General features: G+C 37.9%; 1 protein-coding gene across 1 annotated transcript in view; it reads right to left on the bottom strand.

The window, feature by feature from the left end:
- Positions 1–541: 541 nt before the first annotated feature.
- The window catches only part of HDGFL3 (HDGF like 3), a 33,476-nt gene continuing 8,176 nt past the window's right edge, over positions 542–25,841 (bottom strand). Inside the window, exons 2-6 of the mRNA XM_033100179.1 lie at positions 11,491–11,567; positions 9,847–9,985; positions 9,363–9,521; positions 5,836–5,982; positions 542–2,017 (exon numbers count right to left, since the gene is read on the bottom strand). Of these exons, the coding sequence (XP_032956070.1) occupies positions 2,012–2,017; positions 5,836–5,982; positions 9,363–9,521; positions 9,847–9,985; positions 11,491–11,567 (528 nt within the window). The 3' untranslated portion in view covers positions 542–2,011. The remainder of the gene's footprint in view (positions 2,018–5,835; positions 5,983–9,362; positions 9,522–9,846; positions 9,986–11,490; positions 11,568–25,841) is intronic.

The raw sequence follows: 25,841 nt of genomic DNA, 5'->3' as shown, positions 1-25,841 counted from the left end.
GACTGGAGATATTTCTATTGTATTTCTCTGTATATTTTTAATAAAATTTTTGGCCTTTTATGAAGACAAATATCATTAAATTTGAAACATTTTTTCCCCAGAAGTTTTGCAGTCTTTTTAGGCTTTTTATTTTAAAACTTTGTCAGTAGTAAGTTCCAAGTCAAAATGCCATCTACAGTCTCCTTAATGTTTTAGTGTGAGCAATGAAGAGCTCTTTTGACACGGTAATTACATTTCATTAATTTTAAATCCAATTAAAATACTCAAAAAGTACCTTTTAAGGAAAAAGAACTGGATTGTCATTCCTACTATCTTTTAATGAACTTTTCACATTTGGAATCGTGAGTGAGTATAAAAGAAAAACATCAGCATTTGCTAAATGAGAGAAACCCAAACACCGCTGCCTCTGCTGTGCCCTACAGTGGTAGTGGGAGGTGTGTTCATACCCTGGACCATCATCATCACCCTCGGCCACCATCATCACCGTCACCACCATCACCATCACCATCGGCATCATTAATGCTCTTAGGCTTTTACAGCGTTCACGTTTTCTCTTCATGTTATTTATTAGCTCTTCAAGTAAGAAAACTAAAAGAAAATGGGGTCAAATCAATACATGGATAATGTCAAGTGTCTGAATTTAGGGTCCATCGAGCTGGTAAATATCTTAGATGTATAAGCAATCACAGAGCTTTTCCTCTCCCTCCCCGCAGTGTTTACAAACGAACAAGCAAACAAACTAAAGCCCAGAGAGTATTTAAAAAGAAAAAGAAAACCCTCACCTGCACTTGATTCTATTGTCAACTTGCTGTTAACAAATTTTGCTTTAATATATGGATTACATTAATACCTCACGTTACATATATGAAGCCAAATTACACTAACTTAGTTGTTTACAACCTCAAATCTTACTCCCAGTACACATTCCAATAAATTTATTCTGTAAAAACAATACATTTTTTTGTTTTTGATTTTTTTTTTTTTTACAGTAAACTTTTCAACTACAAATCTCGAATACGCGAAAGATGGTCCAAGGACAAGCATAACAGGATTGATAAAACCCAAACTGACTAAATGTGTTCTCACAATATAAGCTGGCATAAAAATAAATAAAATTCTCTATTATCACAATAGCAACAATAATGTACACATAATAATGGTTTGTGGATGGATATTAACTATTCTAATTCTAGTTCTGAAAGAAAATGAGTCCATTTTAAAAGTCTATATTTAAAAGTCAGTGCTTTTGTCTGGTTTCCCATAGGGCTACTGCTGATTCCTGCTTTAAAATGTAAAGTACCCACATTGAGTAATTCGCTCACATTGTATTGGCAGTGGGAAAAAAATAAATTGTTGTCTTTATTTTGGAGTAACACAAAAAGACTCACTGACTTCACATATAGAAACTGAGTTTGTGTACATAACAACATGAGTTTTGAGAAGTATAAGCTGTCAACTAGCTATTTCTAATACAGAATAGATATTTTACAGTATGATTAAACTTTACACGTGGCCTCAAAACTGAAGGACAATTTTAATTTCATCTTCAATATGCCAACGTTATATATCTAGGAATGGTTCCTGGGTTCTGTCACAGAGAGGAAATACACATTATGCTGAGTGGTCATTTAAAAAAAATGCGAATTTATACTTAACTGAGTGTTTGGTGATGGTGGAGAAAGGCAGGAAAATTATGAACATAACTGCCTTGATAATAGGATCCTAGCCATGTATAAGTTTGTGCAAAACCTTGATAATCCTTAGTGGTTAAGGGCAACTTCATGCAACCAAATAACATGAAATTAAATCAATAACCTTAAAAAAGGCTAAAATAGCTTTTCTTTCTTTCCCCAAACACAACAGAGAGGAATGTGAATAATGTACATACAAACTGGGGATCTGTCAATGACAACAAGGACCGTGTTGGTTCATATCAAATCCAAGAATATTAGACAACCAAACACACAACCTTCTTGCGGTTTCTCTCAATATGCAGCATTCAGTACAGTAGTTAAGTCTGTAAAAAAGAAAGAAAACCAAGGTTTAGACGACTGAGAACATTCACAATAAAAGCCACCCACACCTGGAAGGTGTACAATTGGGTCTTCTGAGATTTTCAGCTGCACTGCAGCATCGACTACACTTAGCAAGAACAGCCTCTGAGGCTTTGCGTTACACCCAGCAGGGCAAAAAGCCAAAGGAGCTCCTAGGACATTTCTAGTGTTCCATTAAAACAAGGGGGCAAAATCCCCCAATACACTTTGCCCACTGCCTGGCAGGGCACCGAGTGCAGCCCTGTGCGCTCTGCACAGCCCGAGGGCGAGCTGTTGTTAGAACACACACAGTGAGTGGAGAAACGCAGGGAATCCATCTGCATGAGATCTGTGGTGCCAGAAAGAAAGGTAAGCTGCTTCAAATTTAAAATGCATTTGGAGTGTATGCAAATTATTCTGTATAATATTTACAACTTAATTACTGTGGCATATGGCTCACAGAAACACAAGAGTTGACAAAATTAGGATGTACAAAGGGAAAGGAAGCCTAGTTTTCTTTTAGAATTTAGACTGCATCCATGTGACAAAGATAAAATATTTCCACTTCCTGAAAGAATGATGTTCCAATGTGGGTCCCACTTTAAACTGTGTCAGGTTACACTTCCCCACAGGGATGCTATTTTTTGTTTTCTTCATCATTAACCCAAATACATTAAACCCCCGAGTAATGCTCTCGTGGGATGAATGAAAGAGGGAACTCAGGTCCCAAATATTTTTTCTAAAAACAGCCCGCTTCACCTTTTTACTGCACTAAGTGAATGAATGTGTTTGTAAGCACATAATGTGCTCACTCCTGGATATGTTCTCACTTACAGACCCAACGTCTATACTGAACTGTACATAATATCGTATATAAATGATTCCAAGACTTTCAAAGAGAAAAGCTGCTAAACCTACCATCCCCTCAAGCAGCAGAAATACATTGCTTAGCCTTCTCTGTTCCTACCAAAACGAGAAAGCTAATCTTAAAAACAAAACAAAAAAGTCACATTTAAAATCTGTGAACTTAACAAAATGCAGTGTCTGGTGACTTCTAAGTATTTATTAACAAATAAAACCACTAGACAGAAGATTATACTCACAGACTTTGAAGGATTTCCCTCCCTTGTGAAGGAGGAAGACACCCATTAAAACAATGAAAAACTGTCAATCAAAAAAACTTCTTTAACAACATCTTTCTATTAATAGTAAAATGAAAGGCAATGCATTCTATATCCACACTGGTAGAAAATTCATAGTGACAATTACTCAATCCATACTGAAGAATATTTTGGGAACAGACGGTCCCACGGCAGCCTCAGAAAATTATTTCTGCCCCAAACAAAGTGAAGATGGCACGAGAATGTGGCCACAACTTTAAGGACATGCTTTTCTTTGGGGTGTCTTTAAACAAGGAGCTGTCCAATGGATGCTTATAAAAGCAAATTATGAATCTGATTTTTTATTTCTCATACCATGATCACTCTATTTGTATCTATGCATCAAGAAATATCTCACTAATTCATAATGGTATATGTTCTGGACAGCATGCTCGGAGGGTTACGAGACAAGGAAGTCTCCTCCAGTGAGCAGCCGGAAGTGCGTCCCTGTGCGCAGGTTGCCAGGCTGGGCCATGGCACCCCGGGATCAGATAATGGCCGGCTAATCTAACCAGCTTCTCTCTGAGGCACATGGAGAGGCTGCAGGGTGTGTGAAGGTGAAAGACAGCCAGGACACAGTAAGCAGAAGTTAGGAGGCAGGACAAGTCATAGGATCTCTTCATAGAACACCACCTTTACTTGAAAAAGTGATGCCAGATAAACTATGGTTATTCAGGGTTGGCTATTTGGCACTTTGTCAAAAATAAATGAAATGAGACTATTACTTCAAGGAAAACAACTGGCAGTATTTGTTGCCAGTGATAAAATTTTAGTTTTTAAGTGAAAATTAGAACTCTGGAAAACTTAAATCCTCCACAATCGACAGCTTCCCAATACGTACAGATTTTTCTGACAAGATAGGTAGTGATATTAAATATGTGATTAAAATATTTTATAATGAATGGTATATTTATAATGAAATATTTGGAAGGCACAAATAACTCAGAGAACCAGTATTTTTCAAATGGGTAAAAGCTATTCAACATGCCAGGCAGTTCAACAGATTTTCACCTAACAGAATACAAAAATTTCAGATTCCACACTGCACCTATCCTTTGAGAAGCTACCACTTAAAGAATTGGTGTAATATCAAAAAATAACCACAATGATCTGAAAGACTATTAAAATACTTGTATACATTTTCCAATTAGTATCTATGTAAAGCCAGATTTTCTTCATTTACTCACAAAGACACTCAAGAAAGAGGACTTCCAGAACTGCTTCAGAAAGTGGCAAGAATGATGGGATGTGTTCGAAGCCAGGGAGAGTATCTCGAGGGATATTAATGGCAACGTGTCTTTTACTGTAATACATTTTTTAAATTTAAACATTCACCGTATTTTTGGATCACACCTCGTATTCTATCCTCTGCCCTTCCCCGAAATTACCTGATAGCCTTGTCATTTGGGGATTCGACTCCAGCTCCAGGGGTGGGTAGAACCTGACTGGTCCAAGCCAGTTCGAATCCCCTTGTATCAGTGGTTGGTTCAGGGACGGGCATCTGACATGGTTCCCAATGATCCCTGCCTCCTGGTAGCATGTCCCATGTAATCCCCTCTCCCAGAGTGTGGCCTGGACTTTGTGACTTGCTTCTCATGAAGAGAATGAGAGAGAAGTGATGGGATGTCCCTTCCGACATTAGATTACAAAGACAGGCTTCTGTCTTGCCAGCGCCCTCTCTTGCTGGTCCTCTGCACGTCCTCTGATGAGGCCAGCTGCCCTTGTGGAGCTGCCTATGGGAGACTCGTGTGCCAGGAAGCCAGCGAGGCCTCAGGCCAACATTAGTGAGGAACTAAGGCCCTCAGTCCAACAGCTGTGAGGAACGGAGTCCTGCCAACAACTACTTGAATGAGCCTGGAACAGGACCTGCTCCCACTTGAGCCTCAAAATGACTTGAGCCCCTGCTAACACCTTAATTGCAGCTTTGGAGAGACCCAGAGACAGAAGACGCAACAAGTTACACCTGTGTGGATTCCCGATCCATAGAAAATGCTAGATAATAAATGCTGTTCTAAGCCACTAAGCTTTGGGGTAATTTGTTACATGGCACTGGATAATAAGCAGGCCTTCACGAACACTTCAACAACAGGGTTCTTGCCTGTGATTTTGAAGTTACTAGACATTAATAAAAATTAACGAGACTCAAAGTGGGCAAGTTTTCCCCTTGGGTGCTTTAAATACCAATAGTCATATATTGTTTGACTATTTAAACACTTAAAATCCCCATTAAATTACCTACCACTTCTAGGAAAGCAGCAGTACGAAATACCCTATTTTGAACATGCCATTTACTTTACAGTGAAAGAAATACAACTGTCAAGTTTTGAGGTGGCGTTTCATAATTTCAGTATTTCACACCTTACTTTAAGAGACTCTCGAGTTGCTGAAGTTAGTTTAAAAAAGAATAAACTGTTCAGAGATGCAAACTGGTAGGCAGGTACAATTCCCAGCTGGCATCTTATTCGCAGACTCTAAGCACCTCATCTCTTCCTCAGGGGGTCTGGATGGATCTAGGATCAGGCTGAGACTGCTTCTCCACTCACTCCGACAGGGTTACTAACGATGAGATACGAATCCTGACTTTGAAGCAAAATGTCTCCTACGTTAAGAGAAGCGAAGAGAGAGGCTGTGCATCTCCTTACCCCTTCACTGGTTTTCTGCAAGTCTGAAGTGGTGTTTCTTGTGTCATTGCCGGCGTCTCCGCCCTCAGAGCTGCTTTTGTTTTCCTCTTCTTTGCAATCCTTGTCGTCTTCATCTCCTGGAGATTTCCGGGACTGTTTGGAGGATTTCTAAATGTTTAGATAAGTTAAAAATTACAGTCAAAAGTGGAAATCCAAAGCACAAGTGTAAGCTCGAAAGGCAGAAGTAACTGACCTCCACCCTGTCTTTCCAACCAAACACAGAATATTCTGCTGCACCCTGCAGTGTGCCAAAGCTGAGCTGGTGACCCTGGACCAGTCATTTCCCCTCACTAGGCCTCAGTTTAACCCACTGGAAAGCAAGTAGAGGTGGACTAGATAGCCTTTATTTTAGTTCTTTCCAGCAGTGTGATGTTAAAAGCAGAAAATAAGAGATTCACACCCCCAGAGCTCTGTCAATGAAGAAACAGAGCTACATGGACGCCGCCTTAGGAGGGCGCCATAAAGCCCATCTGCTCCTTCTCCATCGTTTTACAGTAGAAATTGAGGTCCTGAGAAGCGAGGTGAGCTATCTAAGATAATACACCGATATTCATGTTGGGACACCTGTTGAAGCCATTTAGCTAATGGAACACATGGAATGATCTTGACAAAACTGTTATATCACCAGGTGATATAAACTGTTTAAATTATGGATAGTTAGGTAAGAACCCAAGGCCATACTGGTGCACTCGCCCTTTGGTCCTTATCATCTTGCATTTGAAATGAAAATGAACTCTAGAGGAAGACAAAGAGACAGTAGAGGTCACAGCCAGAGCTGCTTTGTAGAACAGCATTAAAGTGACCCAAAGTTGGCCCCATGGACACCTGGAAGAAAATAACATGTAGCATTTCACTAACAGTTCTTCTTGGAGGAATTTTAAAAATCCTGAAGCACGTGGCAAATAAGAGCTAAGGCAAACCCGATTTAGCCAAATCACTGTGGGTCTTCAGCAATGAATTAGCGAACAGGAGCTTCTTCAGACAATCAGTAATTCAGAACGCAGCTTCTAGCTACGTGACAGGCTACGTAATGACAGTGCTGCTACTTGACTTAACTGAAACTACCAACCAAGCCCCAAACGTCAGTTTAAAATGAGGTCATTTTTCCTTTTTACAGGAAGGGAAGGCCGGTTTCATAATCCAAGTGTGGAGTGAGGTAGTTAAGATCCAGTATGACAATACAAGAAGTGGAATACTTTTTGATCTCCTAGTAAATGCAGTATTATCATTGAAATGTAGTAACTGTTCTAATATGAAAAGCCTGGACTACCAATTTATACAGCTATTCTCAAATATTAATAGTCCCTGGCCTGCAGTTCTTCTAGATAACAATGCCCAACTCCCTAAAACTTGCAATGCTTCCAAAGACGACTTAGGAGTAACCCTGAGAGTGACTTGTGTTATGATCGGGCATTACTAAAATTGTGATGAGTCACACTCAGTCTTCACTGAGAAATCGGGCTGCCAACCTTGCAAAGCTCCTTCTGTGCATATTGATTGCAATTCCTGTAATTTGGGGGAAGGACCCTTCACCTGTTTCACCAGTGTGGTCTTGAATTGGTTGTGTCCAACTATTGTCATCTTTGTTTTTTAATTAAGATTACTAGTGGTTTGGCATCATCTTCAGTTTAATTTATTGGGAGGCTCTCTGATTAGCCCTACTGTATACAGTAAATAATTTGCATGCAAAATATGTTCACCTACCATTTTCCACTATGTGTTATGGCTCAAAAAAGAATCATCCATATAAGGACTGCTAAAAGATATATACATAACCTCCCTCAATCTGCCTGTGCTACGTATGGCTTTTCATTCTGATTACTGACTGAATTTTGTTTTCTCATAGGAAAATGTTATTAGGTGAGGTAGAGAGGTGGTGGGACTTTTCTCTCCACCTAACTGGGATGCAGTCAAAAAGTTTGTGAATCACTGGTTTTTAGTGACAAAAGAAAATTATTCAACTTTTAAGAAACAGATGTAAACAGATGTATGAGCCTCATTACTTCTGCTCTTCTGCTCTTAAAAGCTACATTTCCATACTATTAAATGCCTAAGTTACCTTGGCTATTTGGGGTGGTACAAAGCATTACACAGAAGCTCAGCAGGTAATCATAAATTAAATAAAATCGATTCAACTGGGTGTTTAAGTGAAGTCCAAAAGGCTAAGAGAAATTCAGCTTAAAATATGACTGCAATGGAAGATGCAGTCTGACGGGGAAAATTCTAATAATTTTGGTGTTATTTGCAAACTTCCTCCTCATCCCAAGCAAATACCATGGTTTTCCTTAGGTGCATGGGAAGTAACACGTATGTATACAATTTTACCTATGAGTGAGTTGGGCGGATTTTATAGACCGTAGCATAAAATGTTTATAGTTTGACAAACTCTGGACACTTGTTTTTAAGGTGTTTCCTAAGTCTAGCCAGCCACAAAATACCAGAATCTAAATGGAACTAATTTATCCATGTATTCAATCGTGTGACAGACCAACTGTAGTGAAACCTACGCCAATCTTTGGTCTCCAATGATCCATTTAACTTGCTTTCAGTTTCTAAAAGGTGAACAGTTTCCACAATCTCCTAATTTTTTCAATTGTATTTCTGAATCACTGTATGAAAAGCCTGGACTTCCAATTTGTCAGTCTAGGATCACGTCACTCCTCTGTTTAAAACCTTCAATAAATTACCGTTACATGTGGACTAAAAGCCAAGTCCTTACTGTGGCATGCAAATCTCCACTATTTAGCCTCTGTCTGTCTCTCCCTGGATCACGACTGTCCAACCACACCTGCCTTCTTTCACTTCAGGACACGCCAACTCCCCCTCTCAGGTCTCAGCATGGACTTCACCTTTCCAGAGGGTCAGGCCCCTCTCTTGTCATTCCCTGCTTCCATTCATTTCCTTCACAATTTATATTTACTTATTATTTGCTTGTTTACTTTGTCCCCCCCCCCCGCCCCATTCATTGAATTGTAAGTTACATGAGGGTAGGGATGGATTTGCTCACTACTGTATACCTAGTGCAGTGTCTGACAGAACTGGTGATGAGAAAATACAAGAACCGAACACAAAAGAGCCAAAGCACATTCTGTAAAGCAGAAAGTATATATGAATATATATCTTTATATCTATAGTACATTGAGATGGTCCTATATAGTACTGAGTCTCCCATATTCCCAAATTCTGCAGCATTCCTCTGGGGGTTACTGTAGGAGGCAGGCCTAGCTTGCATCATTGACTAAAGAATAGTCTTCATCCAGATGAGAAGGTGGTATTTTCGGGGCTAAATCAGCCCCAAACAGTCAATAGCCAGGTACTCTCTCATCTAAGATTACCTGTCTAATTCCCCTTGGCTATATGTCTCTAAGGCAGAAGTTTCACAGAGCTAGGATATTTCTGTGTGCCCAATGAATGAATTAAAAATAATCTAAAACTTTCAATGACTAAGCATGTAACATTAATAACAATGGGAACAGTTTCTCAGTAACCTTTGAAGTGTATGACTTTTTCCGTTTTGAGCCGGCTTTTTCATTCTTCCTTTTGCCTTTTCCATCTTCTTCTACTCTTTCACCTTCTTCCTCACTGCTTGCATCTGCAGTATTTCCACCTTCTCCCTCAGTTTCTGAAGAGCTCTGTTGCTGAATTGCCTAAGAAATAATAAAATATTAGCTAACTACATTTTTGAAAAAGAATGTAGATTGTGAATCATTATATTTTCACTTGAAAGAGTTTATCTTACTCTTAAGATTTTCAAAAGAAAGGGCTGTCAACCTCAATTTTCCAGTGATCACTTCACTTAAACCCTCTCAGGTAACAGAATTACACTTAATGCAAATTGCTATCGGAGCCAAAAAGAATTCTGACTTCAAATGGAGGTTAACTTTTAGTATAAAGTACGTATAAGAAACATCCCAAAAGGAATTAAAATCAAAGCAATGAGTCATAGCAAGTGACAATGAAGTAAATCATTACCTGGTATCCAGTGAACTTTACTCCTGGGTTATTTTCTATTTCCCACAATCCTTCATTAAATCCTTTCCGTTTGTTTGACTTTCCAAACTTGTCTTTGTATTCCTTATATGGAAAAAGGTCTTTGGGACCTAGAAATGCACTGCAGAGATACATTGGAAATAGAATTGATACTATGACCTTCAATTGTAAGACATTTTTAGTATTAATATCAAATATGGTGTCAGAGCATATTTTAATAAACAAATTAAAAGTATATATAAATCCTCTGAGTTAGGCACATATTTCAAGATGTTTTACACATATGCTTCAAGGCAGAAAAAATGGATGGCTGGCTAGACAAGCCAGCAACCGTGGATTGTGCTACTTTCTAGCAACCTCTCTATTAAAGAAAACATAATAAGTTGCATAGTCACAGTGTCTGTTAGATGAGAACAAAATAAAATAAAACTAACTTCCTGAAAGAAATGTAACTATTTCTCATGTGAAGACAAGAAATACTTATGTCGTCAGGGATCGTCTCTTGGAGAGCTCTTCTTCATGACGAGAATGAGGAATGTGCCCGAGTGGCAGAGAGATCAAGCTAAGACAAGGCGCATACCTAGCTCTAATAACACTCAAGTGAACTAGGGGATGACCTTGAATTTGAAGATGTGTAAGATTTCATGATAATTTCTAGCTTTTCCCCATATCTGCAATCCCTATTCCATTTGTGTGATTGTTGTAATTATATGCATTTTTAATGTGTCAAGATTGCCAATTGTCCCACAGTATCCATTATCTTCTTTCTTTTATTAATGGATCACTCCTCCCAATTCCCCACCCCCCACAACAGACTGTATTTCCCATCTTCCCTTCACAGGGAATGAAAGCAAGTGTAAGTGATATATGCAACTTCCTTGTCATTTCCTTACAAGAAATTATGTGTTCTTTACATCTTCTCTTTCCCCCTTCCCTCTACCTGGAAGATGCACAGGTGCTGCTTAGCCAGTTTTGTTTGTTTTTTAATTAAAACTTTTTTTTATTTAGAAATAAGCAGACAAAGAAAACACACCAGGGATTGGCAGGATAGCATGACAGAGGAATCTTGGTCTCTAGAGCACAGCATTCCACCCACCTTGTTCTATTTGCCTATGTCTGGATTGTTTCAAAAGAAAGAATTAAACCTCTGTATTATTTGAAATATCTGTCTTTTTAGGTTCCTTTATTCAACAGTTTAGCCTGTATGCTAACCAATATAGTTAGAAAACCTTTAAAAGTTGGTATGTTTGTTTCAGGGTCCAACAAATTGAGAGAGCCTAACAGAACATAATATTGTGCTGTGAAATATGAATGGGAAAAATTTCTCTAGAAGGGAAATATATAAGAATGACAAAAGAAATTACCAGGAGTAGTAAGGGGACCACCCTAAGATTTAAAAATATCCTAAAGCAAACTTCTGGGTGATGCTCAACATTTAAGCAGAAACAAAAATGACATTTAAAAGCAAAATAATTTACCTTAAGAAAAACACATTATTAAGGTTGGTAATTTTATATAATTAATCATAATGATTTGAACATGTAAAATGTTCTATAGATCATCTATAAACAATGTAGTCTAACAGAGTCAAATCAGAGCTGTGGAAACTTTGTTTTGCTCACTTACGTTTCATGGGTACCAAAAAAGAAGATAGGATACTTGTTTGCTGGAGGCTTTACCGCTCCTTCTGGGAGTTCATCAATCTATTAAAGATAAATTTAAGTTATTAAATATGCAGTTAAATCACATCAAATAGCATACGTATGATATAAACATTGTTCTGATAATGTATTGCTAGTTTCAAAATAAAATTACTCTAATAAAAATCCCAGTAGTTTCTCTTTTGTTGAACCTTAAAAATGATTCTAAAGGTCATATTTGGCCCACCACATGGACGGTGACACTGTAAATTGATTATGACCCTTATGGTGCTGCATAATCAGGAGCCTAAACCACTCATTTCCTTCCCCTCAACAGAATTGCTCCTGGGAACCTATCCAAAAGAGTAACAACAAAAAAAACCCCAAAAGATGCACTTTTTGGGGGTAATAGTGAATTTTTACACACACACCCAGGAACATAAGTGTTGCAAGATAGGAGAATTATGAAAAAGTAACTTGAAGAAATATTATGCAGGCATTATAAGATGTCCTCTCTTGCCTGGACTACTTGCCAGTTCCTTTCCCACCCACTGAAGCTAGAACTGCGTTTTAAAATGCACATTTGATTATGCCATTTCCTTGCTTCAAATCCTTCTATAGCTTCTCATGGCTTTATAGCATTCTTAGCTGTGCATCTGAAACCTGTGGAGCTTTGAAAAAAATGGAAAAGACTTCAGCCTTTCCCCAGACCCAGCAATTCTTGTACGGTTGAGGTTGAGATAGGGCAAAGCCCAAATTCCTTAGAATGTTATATAGTTATATACAAATTATTCCTTAGAATGTTTCAAGCTTTCAATGGTCTTTGACTTCCAAATCGCCATCTGTAGCCCCAACATTCCCTTTGGTCTCCAGGCAGGAAATTACAAACATCTACAAACCATTTCCATTTCCATGTCCTACACGCAGCTTAAACTGAAGAAAAGGCTACAAACAGGAGGAGAGGAGGCCCACTTGTAGGTTGGAGAGCAAGAAAAAGGCTCTGGTATCCAGCCCCCTGAAGAAACCTGCGGGCCTTGTTAACTAACACACGGCAACAGCCGGGAATTACGGCACCGTCATCATTAAGTGCATCTCTGAACGAATGAACCATGTGTCACACAGCAGACGCTCTGCTGTACCGAGAAAACGGAAGTCCTGCTTCTGATTTAAATTGCCATCGAAGGTATCACTGTCCTGGGGCTGTGAATTTCCCATCTATAACATGAGGTGGCTGCACAGCTAACCTCCAGGTTTCCTTCAAGTTCTGAAATGCCTTGGCCTGCCTAAAAAACTGAGCTGATTTCCTCTGAATCTGTTTTTGTTTCCTATCTTAATTATTGGAACATTCTGTTACCAAGAAGAAAACCTTCATCTTTTTGTTAGTTTTTCTAGCCCTATATTCAGCTTTGCACAAAATTCTGCCAATTCAGCTCCTGAAACACCTCTCAAATTGATCACCATTCCCATTGCTAAAACTTTAGTTCCCTAAATCAAGTTGTCAGGATCTTTTTACGAGGCCGTTTATAGCAGCCTTTCAAAACACCTTGTTTCCAGGCTTTCCTGTTACCTACTATAACTTCTGGTATGTGTTACATTCAGTACGACACAAAGACAATTTAACATCAATAATTTCGTTTTGAATAAATTCAATATATATTTAAAATTGTGATAGAAAAACACGACATAAAATTTTCTACAGTAACCATTTTTATCAGCAGTTAAGGATATTCATTGTTGTAAAATAGATCTCCAGAAAATGATTATATCTTAAATAGCCAAAAAATAGAAATTAAAGTGGAAACGCATATTATGTAGTAGGCACTGAATTACTAGCTGACAAAGCACTATCACATGATGTCTTTTTTTTTAACCATTCTTATGAGAAAACTGAAAGTGAACGGTTTTTTAAAAATCTCTAAAAACTTTTCTTTCAAACAAAAACACAATTTTTGGTTCAACTCTTCCTTTGCTATGTTATACAACTAATATCTACTGCAGAGGTTGGAAGCTGACAGCCCTGGGGCCACTTCTCACCTAACGATGTGCTGCTTGGCTCATATAGTGCTTTTTAAAAACCGAATTAGTGGACAACACTTTAAAAGAGGAAAATTCACAGTAAAATCCAGTTTAATAGCTTTTGTGAAAAACATATGGAAGATGGGAATAAGCAACACTAAGCTTGCATCTCCACAAGGTGACAATTAGCTGAAGAAGATCCAAGGTTGCCAGCTTTACACAGGTATGTGCTCTCCAGTTTGTCACACACCCCGCCACTCTCTAGGTGTAGTGGATGCCTGCTTATTTACGTGGCTGGCCTGCCCTCTTTAGGTATTGGAGTTCCTGTTCCCTGTAAGAAACATTGCCCCAAATCGTCACTGGCCTTATCATCACACTGGCTTCTTCACAAAGGTGTTAATGTGTTGACATGCTCTCACTGTACTTTATTGAGAGTCTTGTTTTTAACTTTTTTGAAAATCATACTTTGACAATTTTGGAATAATACCAAGTTAATAAGTGGGTAAGCCTTTCTGAACCAATTAAAGCGTGCACCTCCCAGGCACTGTTTTTCTGACTCTTAGAGTGAATACCAAGTGGCAACAGAACTTGATCTTCAGAGTTTCTGTTTCTCTCTCTACTGTTCCTGTTTTCCTGATTTTGTGTTTGTACTTTTATTTCTGGTTCTTGGCTATATTTGGTTCTGACTCTGGTTTGCATACAGCCAATGTGTTACTCATAACAGGATGATGGGGACCTATTGTCTTTTGGGTGTGACATGGCTAATGAATCTGGAACATCAGTCTTTTGGTTTGTAAAAGTGTATGTTCTGTCTTGCTTCTACTGAAAAGAAAAGGCCTTTGAGATCCAGATCAGTGAGGGTACTGGTGATTCCTCTGACCTGCAGCTGAAGTTGCAGACCTGAGGCTGTAAGCCCTGTGTGTCTATACTCGGGAGCGTTTACTTTATCCCTTATCTCCCTTGTGAGTTCAAACATTCTGCTTCCGGAAAGGGTATTAACAACTTAGATGCAAGCTTCTTAAAATAAAAGAGTTGTTTTTATTGGTTTGCAGATACTAATAAGATTTACAAAAATCTAATATAAAGGAACAGAAGAATCCTTAGGAAATAAGCAAGTGAATGCAGCCTACTTTATATATATATATATACAGACCTTTTTATTATCGTTCTGCCTGCTCAGGGCAGAGACACTCAGGGGAAGTCTTCGTCCCTTGCAGTCTCCAACCCCACAGCCCATGGACTTGGGCCTGGAGTGAGGCAGCCTCATGTTTCCTAGAAAACTTATCCTCAGAATTTCATCCCTGGACATTCACCACCAGTGTCACCTGGGGACTCATTAGAAATGCTAGTTCTCAGGCCTAAACCCAGACCTACTGACCTGACCCACTAGGGATCGGGCCCAAGAATCTGTTTTAGAGGCCTCCAGATGATTTTGAGATACATTTTAAGGCATTCCATCTTTTTGTTGTGGTTCCTGTGGATGGCCTGCCTTTGTTTCTTCTGATTAACACTAGTCTCTAAATGTGCAAAATTTTTACATTGCGATTACAAAAATGCATTAGTGCTCATTTGTTTTCCTTAATACTTTAAAAAATACCAAAATTGCTATTTTTACTAAAGGAGTAATACACTATATTAAATGTAGTGGCCTTTAAAGAAAAACTCTTCTCATAGACCCCTAGCTCGGAAACATTTTTATATATGAATCCATATTTAAGTAAACAAAGTGAATCCTTGAACAAATCAGACTGGTTGATACTTTGGGTTTAAAAACAGCTGTTTGCCTTGTCTAGATTTAATCATTTTAGAGAGTGAGATAAACAAATGTTTTATTACTTTTTAAATAAAATTTGGGTTTGGTTTCTCATGAAGGCACTAATTACACCTGAACTGCTTAAATGGATCTAGCAAACTCCTACTTCCATGCTAATGCTTAAGATTAAGGGAAATGTAAACTTGAATTATAATTCTGAAAAACTTTTCTCTATCAACAGTACTTATGAGCTGTGGGTATGTTAGATTAAATATAATTTCCAATAACTTTAGGACCTTGGCTTAATATTAAATTTGTTAATAATCTTCGTATACTTGAGTAATTTCTAAGTAAGATAGACTACTGAAACATTGTTCATCAAGTATAGTTTTAAGATATATATGATTTTAATTTTTATATGTTATGTAGTGGCTATTTTGCCACTTAAGGAAGTTACAGAAAAGCTATGAGGATTGTGTGCCCATGAACTTTGCTGGTTTGTTAAAATACTGTCTATGACAAAAATTTCTCAATGATCTAAATCTGTGTGAAACAGAAGTCAGTTACTTTGGTTAAGTTGTAATTGCCATGGAGACTGAGACTATACTAAGAACAACAGTGGCATAGAAATACAACTGTGTATGCAACGTAATAGCATGCATTTTTTATTGCATGAATGGGAAAAGATTAGCTTTGTTAGGATGCTCCAAAATGTGAGACGATAACGAAGGACAAAACCTGGATGTATACTGAAAGCTGTAGGTTTATGAAAAGGGAAATTTATTTGCCTTGGACTATAACTGAAAATAAAAGTCTAAAAATATTCAACGAAATATTAAAAGTTTGCCAAAGCTGGCTCAGTTTTGATGGACTTATTCGTAAGATTAAAAAGGGAAAGCTTGAAAAATCTACTAATGTCAAATATTTATGAATACAAAAGCCAGAATTTGGTTTTCTGTTAAAATAACAAATTGGTCTTGGAGCTATTCTGTCTGTTCCTAACTAGATATGGTAAAAGGTCATTATTCTCTGCCCTCTGAATAATCTGTGCAGATAGCAGAGATGTCACGTCTCACTAGAATAATTCTGAGAGGTCATGATATACTTAGAACACAGTGCTTTTAACTTCCTGTTGGCCATGTGTAGGGGACAGGTCAAGCCTTCCTGAGGTTCCTCATTTGTATCCCACAGGGTTGAGTCTGGAGGAGCAGCTCATGCGAAGCGTTAGCCATCCTCGTGGCACCTCAGGACAGCCAGGCTCTGACAGCTGAAAAAGCCCACTTGACCAGTAAAAAGGGAGGAATTTGGTCTACAGTCTTCATATAAATCTTTATGTAAGCCTCCGAGTCCCCTACTTCTAAATTTCAGAAGTCATATTTTAAACTGAAATGTCTAAAAATTTGGTATATTCCCCCAACTCCTGCTCATCTTCTAAGCAATTGTCCACACAGGTTCAATTTTGAACAGGTATAAAATATACTTGTTTTTAGGGTTCATTTTCACTTTTATTGAGGTACAATTTATATACAGTATAAATTTTAAGATAAAATTCATATATAGTATATACAATACACTGATCTTAAATGCATCTTTAATGAGAATTTGATAATGCATATATCCATATAACCAACACCTAACCAAGTAAAGGATGTTTAATCCGTCTCAGAAAGTTTCCTCGTATTTCCCACCAGCTATTTCCCACCCACCACAGGTCACTTTCCTGATTTCCATCACCACTCATTGGTTTCGCCTGTTCTTGAACTTAAAAAAAAAGAAGTCAGAAATCTTTGGTCATTGGCTTCTTTTGCTCAGTGTGTTTTTGAGATGAATACATATTACATATTAGTAGTTCATTCTTTTATGTTGCCAAGTAGTATCCCACTGCATCCATTCAACGGAACACCTAAGATTTATGTATTCACTGGATGCAACTTTTACCTCAAAATGAAACTACATGTTAAATTCTAGTTAATTATACACATACTATAGTATTTAGGAATGAAATATAATAATGTATGCAAAGTATTTTAAAACACATAAAAAATAAGATGGATTGATGGATGGATAGGGATTGTTAGATGGAGAGAAATGTGACAAAACAAACCGAACAAAATGTTAACTATAGAATCTAGTTGGTGAGTGTATGGTGTTCACTTTATATTTCAACTTTTCTGTATGTTTCAAAGTTTTCATAATAACCTTTTCGTAAAAATAGGCAGGAGGAGAGGGAGAGAGGATGAGGGTGGTATAGCAAATTGGTTATATCCCTGTTTGTTAAGATGGAAAGTTAATGGATATTGTTTAGTAAATAAATAAAGATGAGACAAGAGACAGCTGTGTTTCGTTATAAGCCAAGGTTGAGTTTTAAAACTATGTACATATAATATTTAGCTAAAAACAATTAAAAAGGAATTGTTGAAAACTGCCAAATTGCCAATAACTGAGATTGCACCAATTATACTTTCACCAATAATGTCTGAGTCCCTATGTCCCTATATCTTCACTAATAATGGGTGTTATCGATATCTTATCTAAATTTGCTATGCGAAAAATGATGTTTTGTTTTCATTATCACTTTCTTAATTATACGTGATGTTGAACATCTTTTCCTGTTACCTGTATTACCTTTTCTGTAAACAGCTTTTTCACATCCAATGTCAATTTTTTTAGTCTTTTGTTATTGATCTGCAAAACCTCATTTTGTTTATACATGACTGTATTGCAGCCCTTTTTCTATCAAATGTTACAAATAAATGTTTTTTACCCATTTATCTTTGTCTTGATATCATCTGAAACTTTTTTGCCAGCAGAAATTCTTAATTTTTGTACAGTAAAAGCTATTAATCTTTTGCTTTCTGACTTATGCGTCTGTTTCTTGCTTAAGAGGCCTTCCCATTCCAAGATTACCAAAAAAATCCTCCATATTTTCCCTTGTATTACTTTTGTAGCTTTAATGAGTTATTTTCTTAAGCTAGAAATGTGCCTAATAGTGAGTGTGGGGAAATGATCACCCGCATAAAGGATTACTAGGAATTTAAATGGCTACAAACATTTAAGAAGTTCTTGTTTGTTTGTTTTCTTCCCCGTTCTTCTGCCTCTCCCTGCCCAGTTCAAGCTGTCGTTTCTCAGTCTAGTTGTGTAGGACACATCTCCCTGGCCCATGTGGGAATCAAGCCGGCGACCTCGGCGTTAGGAACACGGCGCTCCAACCACCTGAGCCACCAGGCCGGCCCCCTAAACATTTAAGAACTTGATACGACTATACATATTATAAAATTAAAAACATACATTGCACATAGCTTAACAACTCCAGTTCTAGCAACCAAGCTATCCTACAGAAATCAGAGCTCGAGTATATAAAGATAAACATACCAAGATGTTCACCGAAGCTCTCCTGCCAAAAGAAGAAACGACTAACAGGACACTAGCGTAGGAATGGTTAACGAAATTATGGTGCAGCCTGGCATATCCATAGCCAAGATCTGTATGTATTGACTTGGAAAGCCAGCAACATAGCAAGCACAAGTGAAAAGAGCAAGCTACAGCATAAAAAACTGTAATTCCATAAAACCGTGTGCGCATGTGAGTGCTTACAGGAAAACACTCGGAGGGTACATGCCACACGATCAATGCTAGTTAGCTCAATGGAGTAGGAGGGGTATTGTTACAAAACTACATTTGTTCTGAACTGAAAAACAGTAACATTAATTATATTAAAAGCAAACCAATGAAAATGCAGATGTTAGGGCATGCCCAGAAAAAGTCAGGTTCAAAACAGTAACTCCAGAATGGAGTTTTATTAAGTATGAACAAATGGACAATTAATTAAACTGAGCAGACCTGGTTGTCTGCCTCTGCTGAAGGTGCCTTTGCCTTCTCACAGTCAGCCGCTCTAAGGCCTAACCACTGAGAACCTTATCTGATTACCCCACAAAGGGGTTTAGAATGAGTCTCCAGTTCTCACTCTGGCTTGACTGTCTAAGGAAACTATATTTGCAGAACTTTAGCCTTCCTTTTCTCATTTTCCTAGTAAGGATTCCTAGCAGGTCCTCCTTCAGCGAAATTTCGTTAATCACACGCAAAATTTTATGTAGTATGTTATAATGGGGAGAGAGTTCACTGCTTTATTCAGACCTTCCAAAACCCTGCCTCCCCCACCAAAAAAAAATTTAAAGAAAGATAATCACGTAAAACTCAATTCAGAAACTTGTCAAACCAATTCACAAGACTTGTGCCAATTTGGGTACATCTCTTATTTTTGGTGTCAATTTCACTGGGTCTTATGCTGCCAACATAAGATGATATGCAACGTCTGCTTTTTCACCCTTTAATTCTATTTTGTCCGATATGAATTACTTCCATTTCTCTGTTTTACTCAAGAGTGATAAACACATATTTCCAATTTGAGGGTAATTTTTGCCTTCTATCAACTATTTTGTGTTAGGTAAATCTCTTATAAACATTATATTGTTGGATTTTATTTATTGATCCAAATGGAGACCATTTATGCTTGTAATACCATGTCTGGTTTTATTACGCCTGTTTTTACTCTTCATATTTACCTTTCTTCTACGAATTATAACTCAAATACCTCATTTTTAATTCTACAAGTACTTCAAATATTTCAAGAGCACTATTAAAACGGTATTTATGTAAGAATATTTATTCTGATCTGAAACAAAAGGTATTCAGTACTTTCCCCTCTGTTCTTTGCTTTTCCATTCTTTATTAATCTTTCCCCATCTTTTCTCTCTTACGTTTTACAGTTTGGTTTAATAAATTAGTAATAATTTTTCTTGTTACAGTGACTGTACCAGGCAACTCTCCAAAGCAGATGCTTTCAAAGGAGTAGGGAGAAGGCAAAGTACAGATGAAACAGGACATCAACATGGAACCACTTGAGTGTCGGTTTCAGCTGAAGATCCAAGACAAAAGTAAGACATTCAAAATGAGGTAACCACTATGTCAGATTTGCCAAGAATGCGGTCCAAAACCCTCATAAACTTCAGGTCTACCATAAGAACAACAAAAAAGGACTGGAGAAGGCAAAAGAAGAGTTGAAGATTAGGAGAGGCTTTTTGGAAAAAACTCCCTTTCCCCAAGACCATCCGGAGAGCTTAAGACAAGTCTTCTAGAGCTTGGAAGTCACAGAAGACTGAATTCTGACTCAAGGCTGAGAGATCTTGAGAAAGAAGACAGGATTTTCTTGTTAGTTGCTCTGATGGCAGAGTGAAATGAGTGGTGACTGCACTGGGATCGGCTTGTACTCCCCGAGTTTCTTGTGGTAAAGATGCAAGTTTTCCACACACCACTAGGTAAAGAGTGTGAAGGTTGTCTTAAAAATCTGTCCAAGGGGGCAGGTGATGGGACCACAGCAGAAAGAAGGTGGAAATGTACCATGAGATGTTCAGGGAAGAGCGGGTTTTAAATGACTATTCAAAAGAGAGATTCATTAGCCTGTCAAAAGAAGTGAAAATGAGATACCACCAGGAATACTGGTGGTTGGGCGGTAGGCTGCCTCCAAAGTGGCACCTGATAATCCTCATTGCCTGGTATTCATGGCACTGTGTAATCCCCTCTTCTGGAGTATGGGCTTGATCTAGTTACTTCTAATGACTGGAACATGACAAAAGTGACAGGACGTCACTTCCTTCTTGCTGACTCTTGCCCTTTTGCTTCCTTGCTCTAAGGAAGCCCAGCTCCCATATTATGAGTTGCTTTATGGAGAAGCCCATGTGGCAAGGAACCCAGGAAGGGCTCTGGCCAGTGGCTCATGAACAAATGAGGGCTTTAGGCCAGTTATCCACTGAGAACCCGAATCCTGCCAGCAACTACTGGAGTGAACTTGGAAGCAAATCCATCCCCTAGTCAAGCTTTAAAATGAGAGTGATTTTGTGAGAGACACAGAGGCAGAGGGTCTAAGTAAACTGTGCCTGGGCTCCTCACCCGCAGAAATTGTGAGATAACAAACGTGTGAATCCCAATTCAGCATTTTATTTTAAAAAACTAATTATACTTTTGGATTATCATTTTGGTGACTATTGTAATGTCTTATATATATGCATATATGTTTTACATATATGGGATACGTCACAGACACTGTTTTATCATGGAGATCCTTTTTCTTTTAAATAGAGGTATGTGTGTGTGTTTATCGAGTGTAGGTAAGTGGAAGCTTCCCTCCACAACCTCCCTTGGACTAACTTTTCCCCAGGTAATTATTATTGGTAACGAAGTACGCTCTTCTCCATGTTCATATACACAATCATATACATACAAATGTTTTCTACACACACAGGTTTTTGGAGAGAGAGGGACTACTGTGTTTTATACACATACACACGCCAAAATGGATCATCCTTTATCAAATCCTCTGCATTATGAAAAGTCCTTCAAGTCAACTGGCATAGATCTAATTCATTTATTTTTAATAGATGCAGAATAATTCAGCGAGTGTATAACCTATAATTTATTCAACATTTCCCTGAGGGATGGGTATTTACCTTATTTTTAGACCTTTTGCCCTTAAAGAAGACTACAGTAAACATACTTAGACTTTTGTGTACTAGTGCTTCTATTTTCATGAGACGTATTTCCAGGAGTGACTATTGGATCACGAGGTATTTTTCATTTCAATAGATATCACTAGGTTGCTTTCAAAAAAAGCTGTAATAATTCACGTTTCCACCAACCTATGAAAATGACCTCCCGTCCAATCTTTGACAACATTAGGTGTTATTGCTCTTTTAGATTTGCATTTTCCTGATTAACACTGAGATTAATCATCTGTTCATAAGTTTATTGGCTATTAGGATTTGTTCTTCAATGAACTGCCTAATCATATCATTTTTGCATTTCTCCACAGGGGTCTGTCTTTTTACTTATTGTAATATATTAACCTGGTATCTATAATTTCCATTGCAAATATATTTCTCTTATGTAATATGTCCATTGAAACATTTTCTCCTTGAGTTCCAGGATGCTACACTCTCCTGACACTTGTTTTTCCTTCTCCACCATCCATTACTTCTCAGTCTCTTCTCCATCTAACTTACTTCCTTAGTGATCCCATGTAGTTCCAAAGTTCTGAATGCGATCTGTGTGTCTCGTATCTCTACCCTCAAATTCCAGACCTCCCTTCTGAGCGTCAGCCTTACATACTTGGGTGTCTCATAGGCATTTCAAATTTAAGAGGTCTAAAATCAAACTCTTAGTCTTATGGCCCAACCTGTTTATCTTTCAGTATTCCCAACGTGAATAAAATGCCTCACTGTCCAACCAGGTGCTTCTATTAGAAACTTGGAAGTTCTTCCTTATTTCTCTCCCATACATACATGTCTCATCTATCATTAAGTCCTTTCAATTCTCCCCCCCCCCCGACCCCCCCAAATATATATCTCCACACTATCCACTTCCTTCTACATCCACTGCTCTCCCTCTGGTCTACTCCACCATCACCTAATGCCTCAACTTCTACAAAAGCCTTCTAGCTGGGCCATTTGCATCCACCTCCCGGCCCCCCACCTCTGCCTCCAGCAATTCTTCAGACCCTAAACACAAGTCCTATCATGCATGTCATTCTGCTCAAAACCCTCCAATGACTTTCCCTAGTTTAAAAAAATCCTAAACTCATTACTGTAACTGTAAGATCCTATATGATATGAATTTTGTCTATTTCCTTGAATTTATCACCTACTCCTCTCCCCTAGTCCTAGCTCCTGTTGTGTTAGCCTGTGGGAGAAGACAGAAAGGTGGGAGGAAGGAAATACTCTTTGTATACATTCACATTTAAAACAGCAGCAATTACTCCGAATAAAAAGGCAAAAATCACTGAATCAAAGTATAAGTGTGACAATCCATCAAGGGCCTCAAACATTTAACTTATAGCACATTAATAACATCTTAAGGATTTGCTAAATACATCCTATTGTACTTTATCCCTTTTAACAATAAAGATGTGAAGATAGTTTTGTCTTTATGCCAAAAACAAAACAGAACCAAAAAAAAAACCCAAAAAACTTTGATGAATTCGTGTTTCAGACTAAAGAAATATTTAATCATGAAAGTAGACAATAGGAAGAAAACATCAATATGTACCACCATTAAAAGAGCAGACAATGGCAATTATTCTGATTAGGAAGCTAACGCTAACTCTCAATGTTTCAATGTAATTGTTAAAAAAATAAAAAATAAAACACAATGAACTAGTTGCAATAGTTCCACAAGTAGAGTACAAGACTTGGTTCCTGGCACAATAGCGTGCAGAAAATAGATAATTTTTGGATAATTTTCTGAGATTGCATCCCTCAGTTTATGTCTCAGGGAGGATATTCATCATGTGAAAATGTGAATAATTCTAGGCAGAAAACCAAATTAAACCAGTTAGTTTTTTTTTAATTTTTATAAGAGTTTGAGCCAAAACTGACAATTGCCAGGAAGCATGATCTCCAATGCTCCTAAACCATATTTAGTTTTAAGCTATGCCTGTTTTTGACAAATAAAGCTGGTAGCTTAGCCAAACCATCCTACCAGAGACCTTACCTGTTCAAACACTCACAGTTTTTGTGATCTGTTAAACGATCACTCACTGAGCACTCTCTAATTTTACTCGTTTTCAGTTCTACCCAATTGCCTCATATAAGGTTAGGCCTGGGCAAACTCGGCTGAGGATTGTCCACAGTTCTACCTTTCCATCTTTCAGTAACTTCCTCTCTTGTTCTGTTCCATGTATTTGATAACGTCACAATGACCCCAGGGCCTCATACTTCATGGCTCTTGCTTTCCCCACATATGCAGTATATGGACGGGCTTCCATACACACTGACTGTCCTGGGGATATCGCTTCAGTCCTGTTCTTTGCTTATTTAAATAAATTACAATGAGCACAACAATCAACTGAGTGAAAACGCAACTCACACAACTGGAGACAATATTTACAAATCATGTATCTGATGAGTTAATATACAGAATATATTAAAAAAAACTCTTACAACTCAGTAACAAAACTCTAAACAACCCAATTAAAAAACAGGCAAAGGATTTGAATAGCTATTTCTCCAAAGATATATGAATGGCCAAGAAGCACATGGAAAGATGCTCCACCTCACTAATCATTAGAGAAATGCAAATCAAAATCATGAGATATCACCTCATACCCATGAGGACGCTTATTGTTTAAAAAACAAACAGAAAACAGTAAGTCTTGACAAAGATACAGAGAAATCGGAATCCTTGTACCCTCAGAGGGGACCACAAACCCGCCCTGCCTGTAAGTCTTCTGGCTTAAAAGCCCCTTGTCCTCCATCGTCAGCCTACATAGCCTAATACCTCCACAGTCCAGTCTCACAAACCCAAGAAAACCGCAGAGCTTCAGTATCACCGCCAGGGAACACTATGTAGTCTAACAGTGCAGTAGTTAGCAAATGTATGGAGCTGATTACCCCGAAGGCATGTATATGAAACTACAGTTAGCATCAAGAAAGTTGTAGACACATTTGCAGTTCAAAGATTAGAAGGAAGATGAGAGTACAAAGATATAGCTCTGTATACCTAGCCTTTTGAGATCAAGTGAAATACTGGCTTGGATGGTTAAATGACCAAACATAATATAACTTTCATTTTTTATGATCATGTCATCTTTCTTCAGGTAAGACTGTGGCTACAGCAGATTAAAAAGCTCAGGACTGTTAACTCATCCCCTAAATCCCACTACTCTTGCATATAAACAGATACAACTCACACAAATTCATTTCCCTTTGGCCTAATAGACCAGACCAGTGCTCTTCAACTGTAGGGAGTGAAATTGACTTAGTGGGTTGCAACATGATTATACTAAATAAAACATATCAGAATGCATCATACATGATTTGGTGAAACGATTTTTCTGGTGTGTGCATATGACATTAATATTTATTTCTTACTGTGGGTTAGTCAAAAACATCTGAAAGCCACTAGACTGTATCAGAATCCATCAGCAACAACTCATTTCCAAGGTCTAAATACTTTTTCAAAATGACTGACTTAATTCTCATGGAGCAGTCCAGCGAAGGAGATAAGAACAGTTGTGCCTTGTTTGAAAATAGCTGGTCATATTTTGAAAGTCAGAGGTCTAGAGAGAATTAATTTTCAATCCATTCAACTTATGCTAACTCTAAAAAAAAAAATCAACTGAGAATTTATAATGCTATTCCTCTCAACAGCATTTCCTCCAAAATTAAAGATGCCATTACTACAGAAGCTCTACTTCAGTGACAAAGAAAAAGGAAAAAGAGATCTTAAGCCACAAGTTGACATTTTTCCCTACAGAAAAATATTTGAATCTTCTGTGAAACTCATTTGTATTTGCTAACCATTACTGAACTGAACTGAACTGAACCTGTCACATGTTAACAACTCTCATCTTAAACATATTTTGCAATAGAAACTGAGAAGTTACTATTATGTTATCAAGAATTTTCTAGTCCCCATGGAGACAACCTTGTTGTTCCACTGACTCTCCTACACTTTGGAAACTGGGTATCTCCACTTTGGGGTAGTTTAAGGGTTTCTATAATCAGACTTAGACAATC

Source organism: Rhinolophus ferrumequinum, chromosome 28 (genome assembly GCF_004115265.2).
Source record: "Rhinolophus ferrumequinum isolate MPI-CBG mRhiFer1 chromosome 28, mRhiFer1_v1.p, whole genome shotgun sequence".
In the NCBI taxonomy this organism is placed as follows: domain Eukaryota; kingdom Metazoa; phylum Chordata; class Mammalia; order Chiroptera; family Rhinolophidae; genus Rhinolophus; species Rhinolophus ferrumequinum.
Note: the sequence above shows the minus strand (reverse complement) of the source record. Positions and strands in the feature narration are given on the sequence as shown.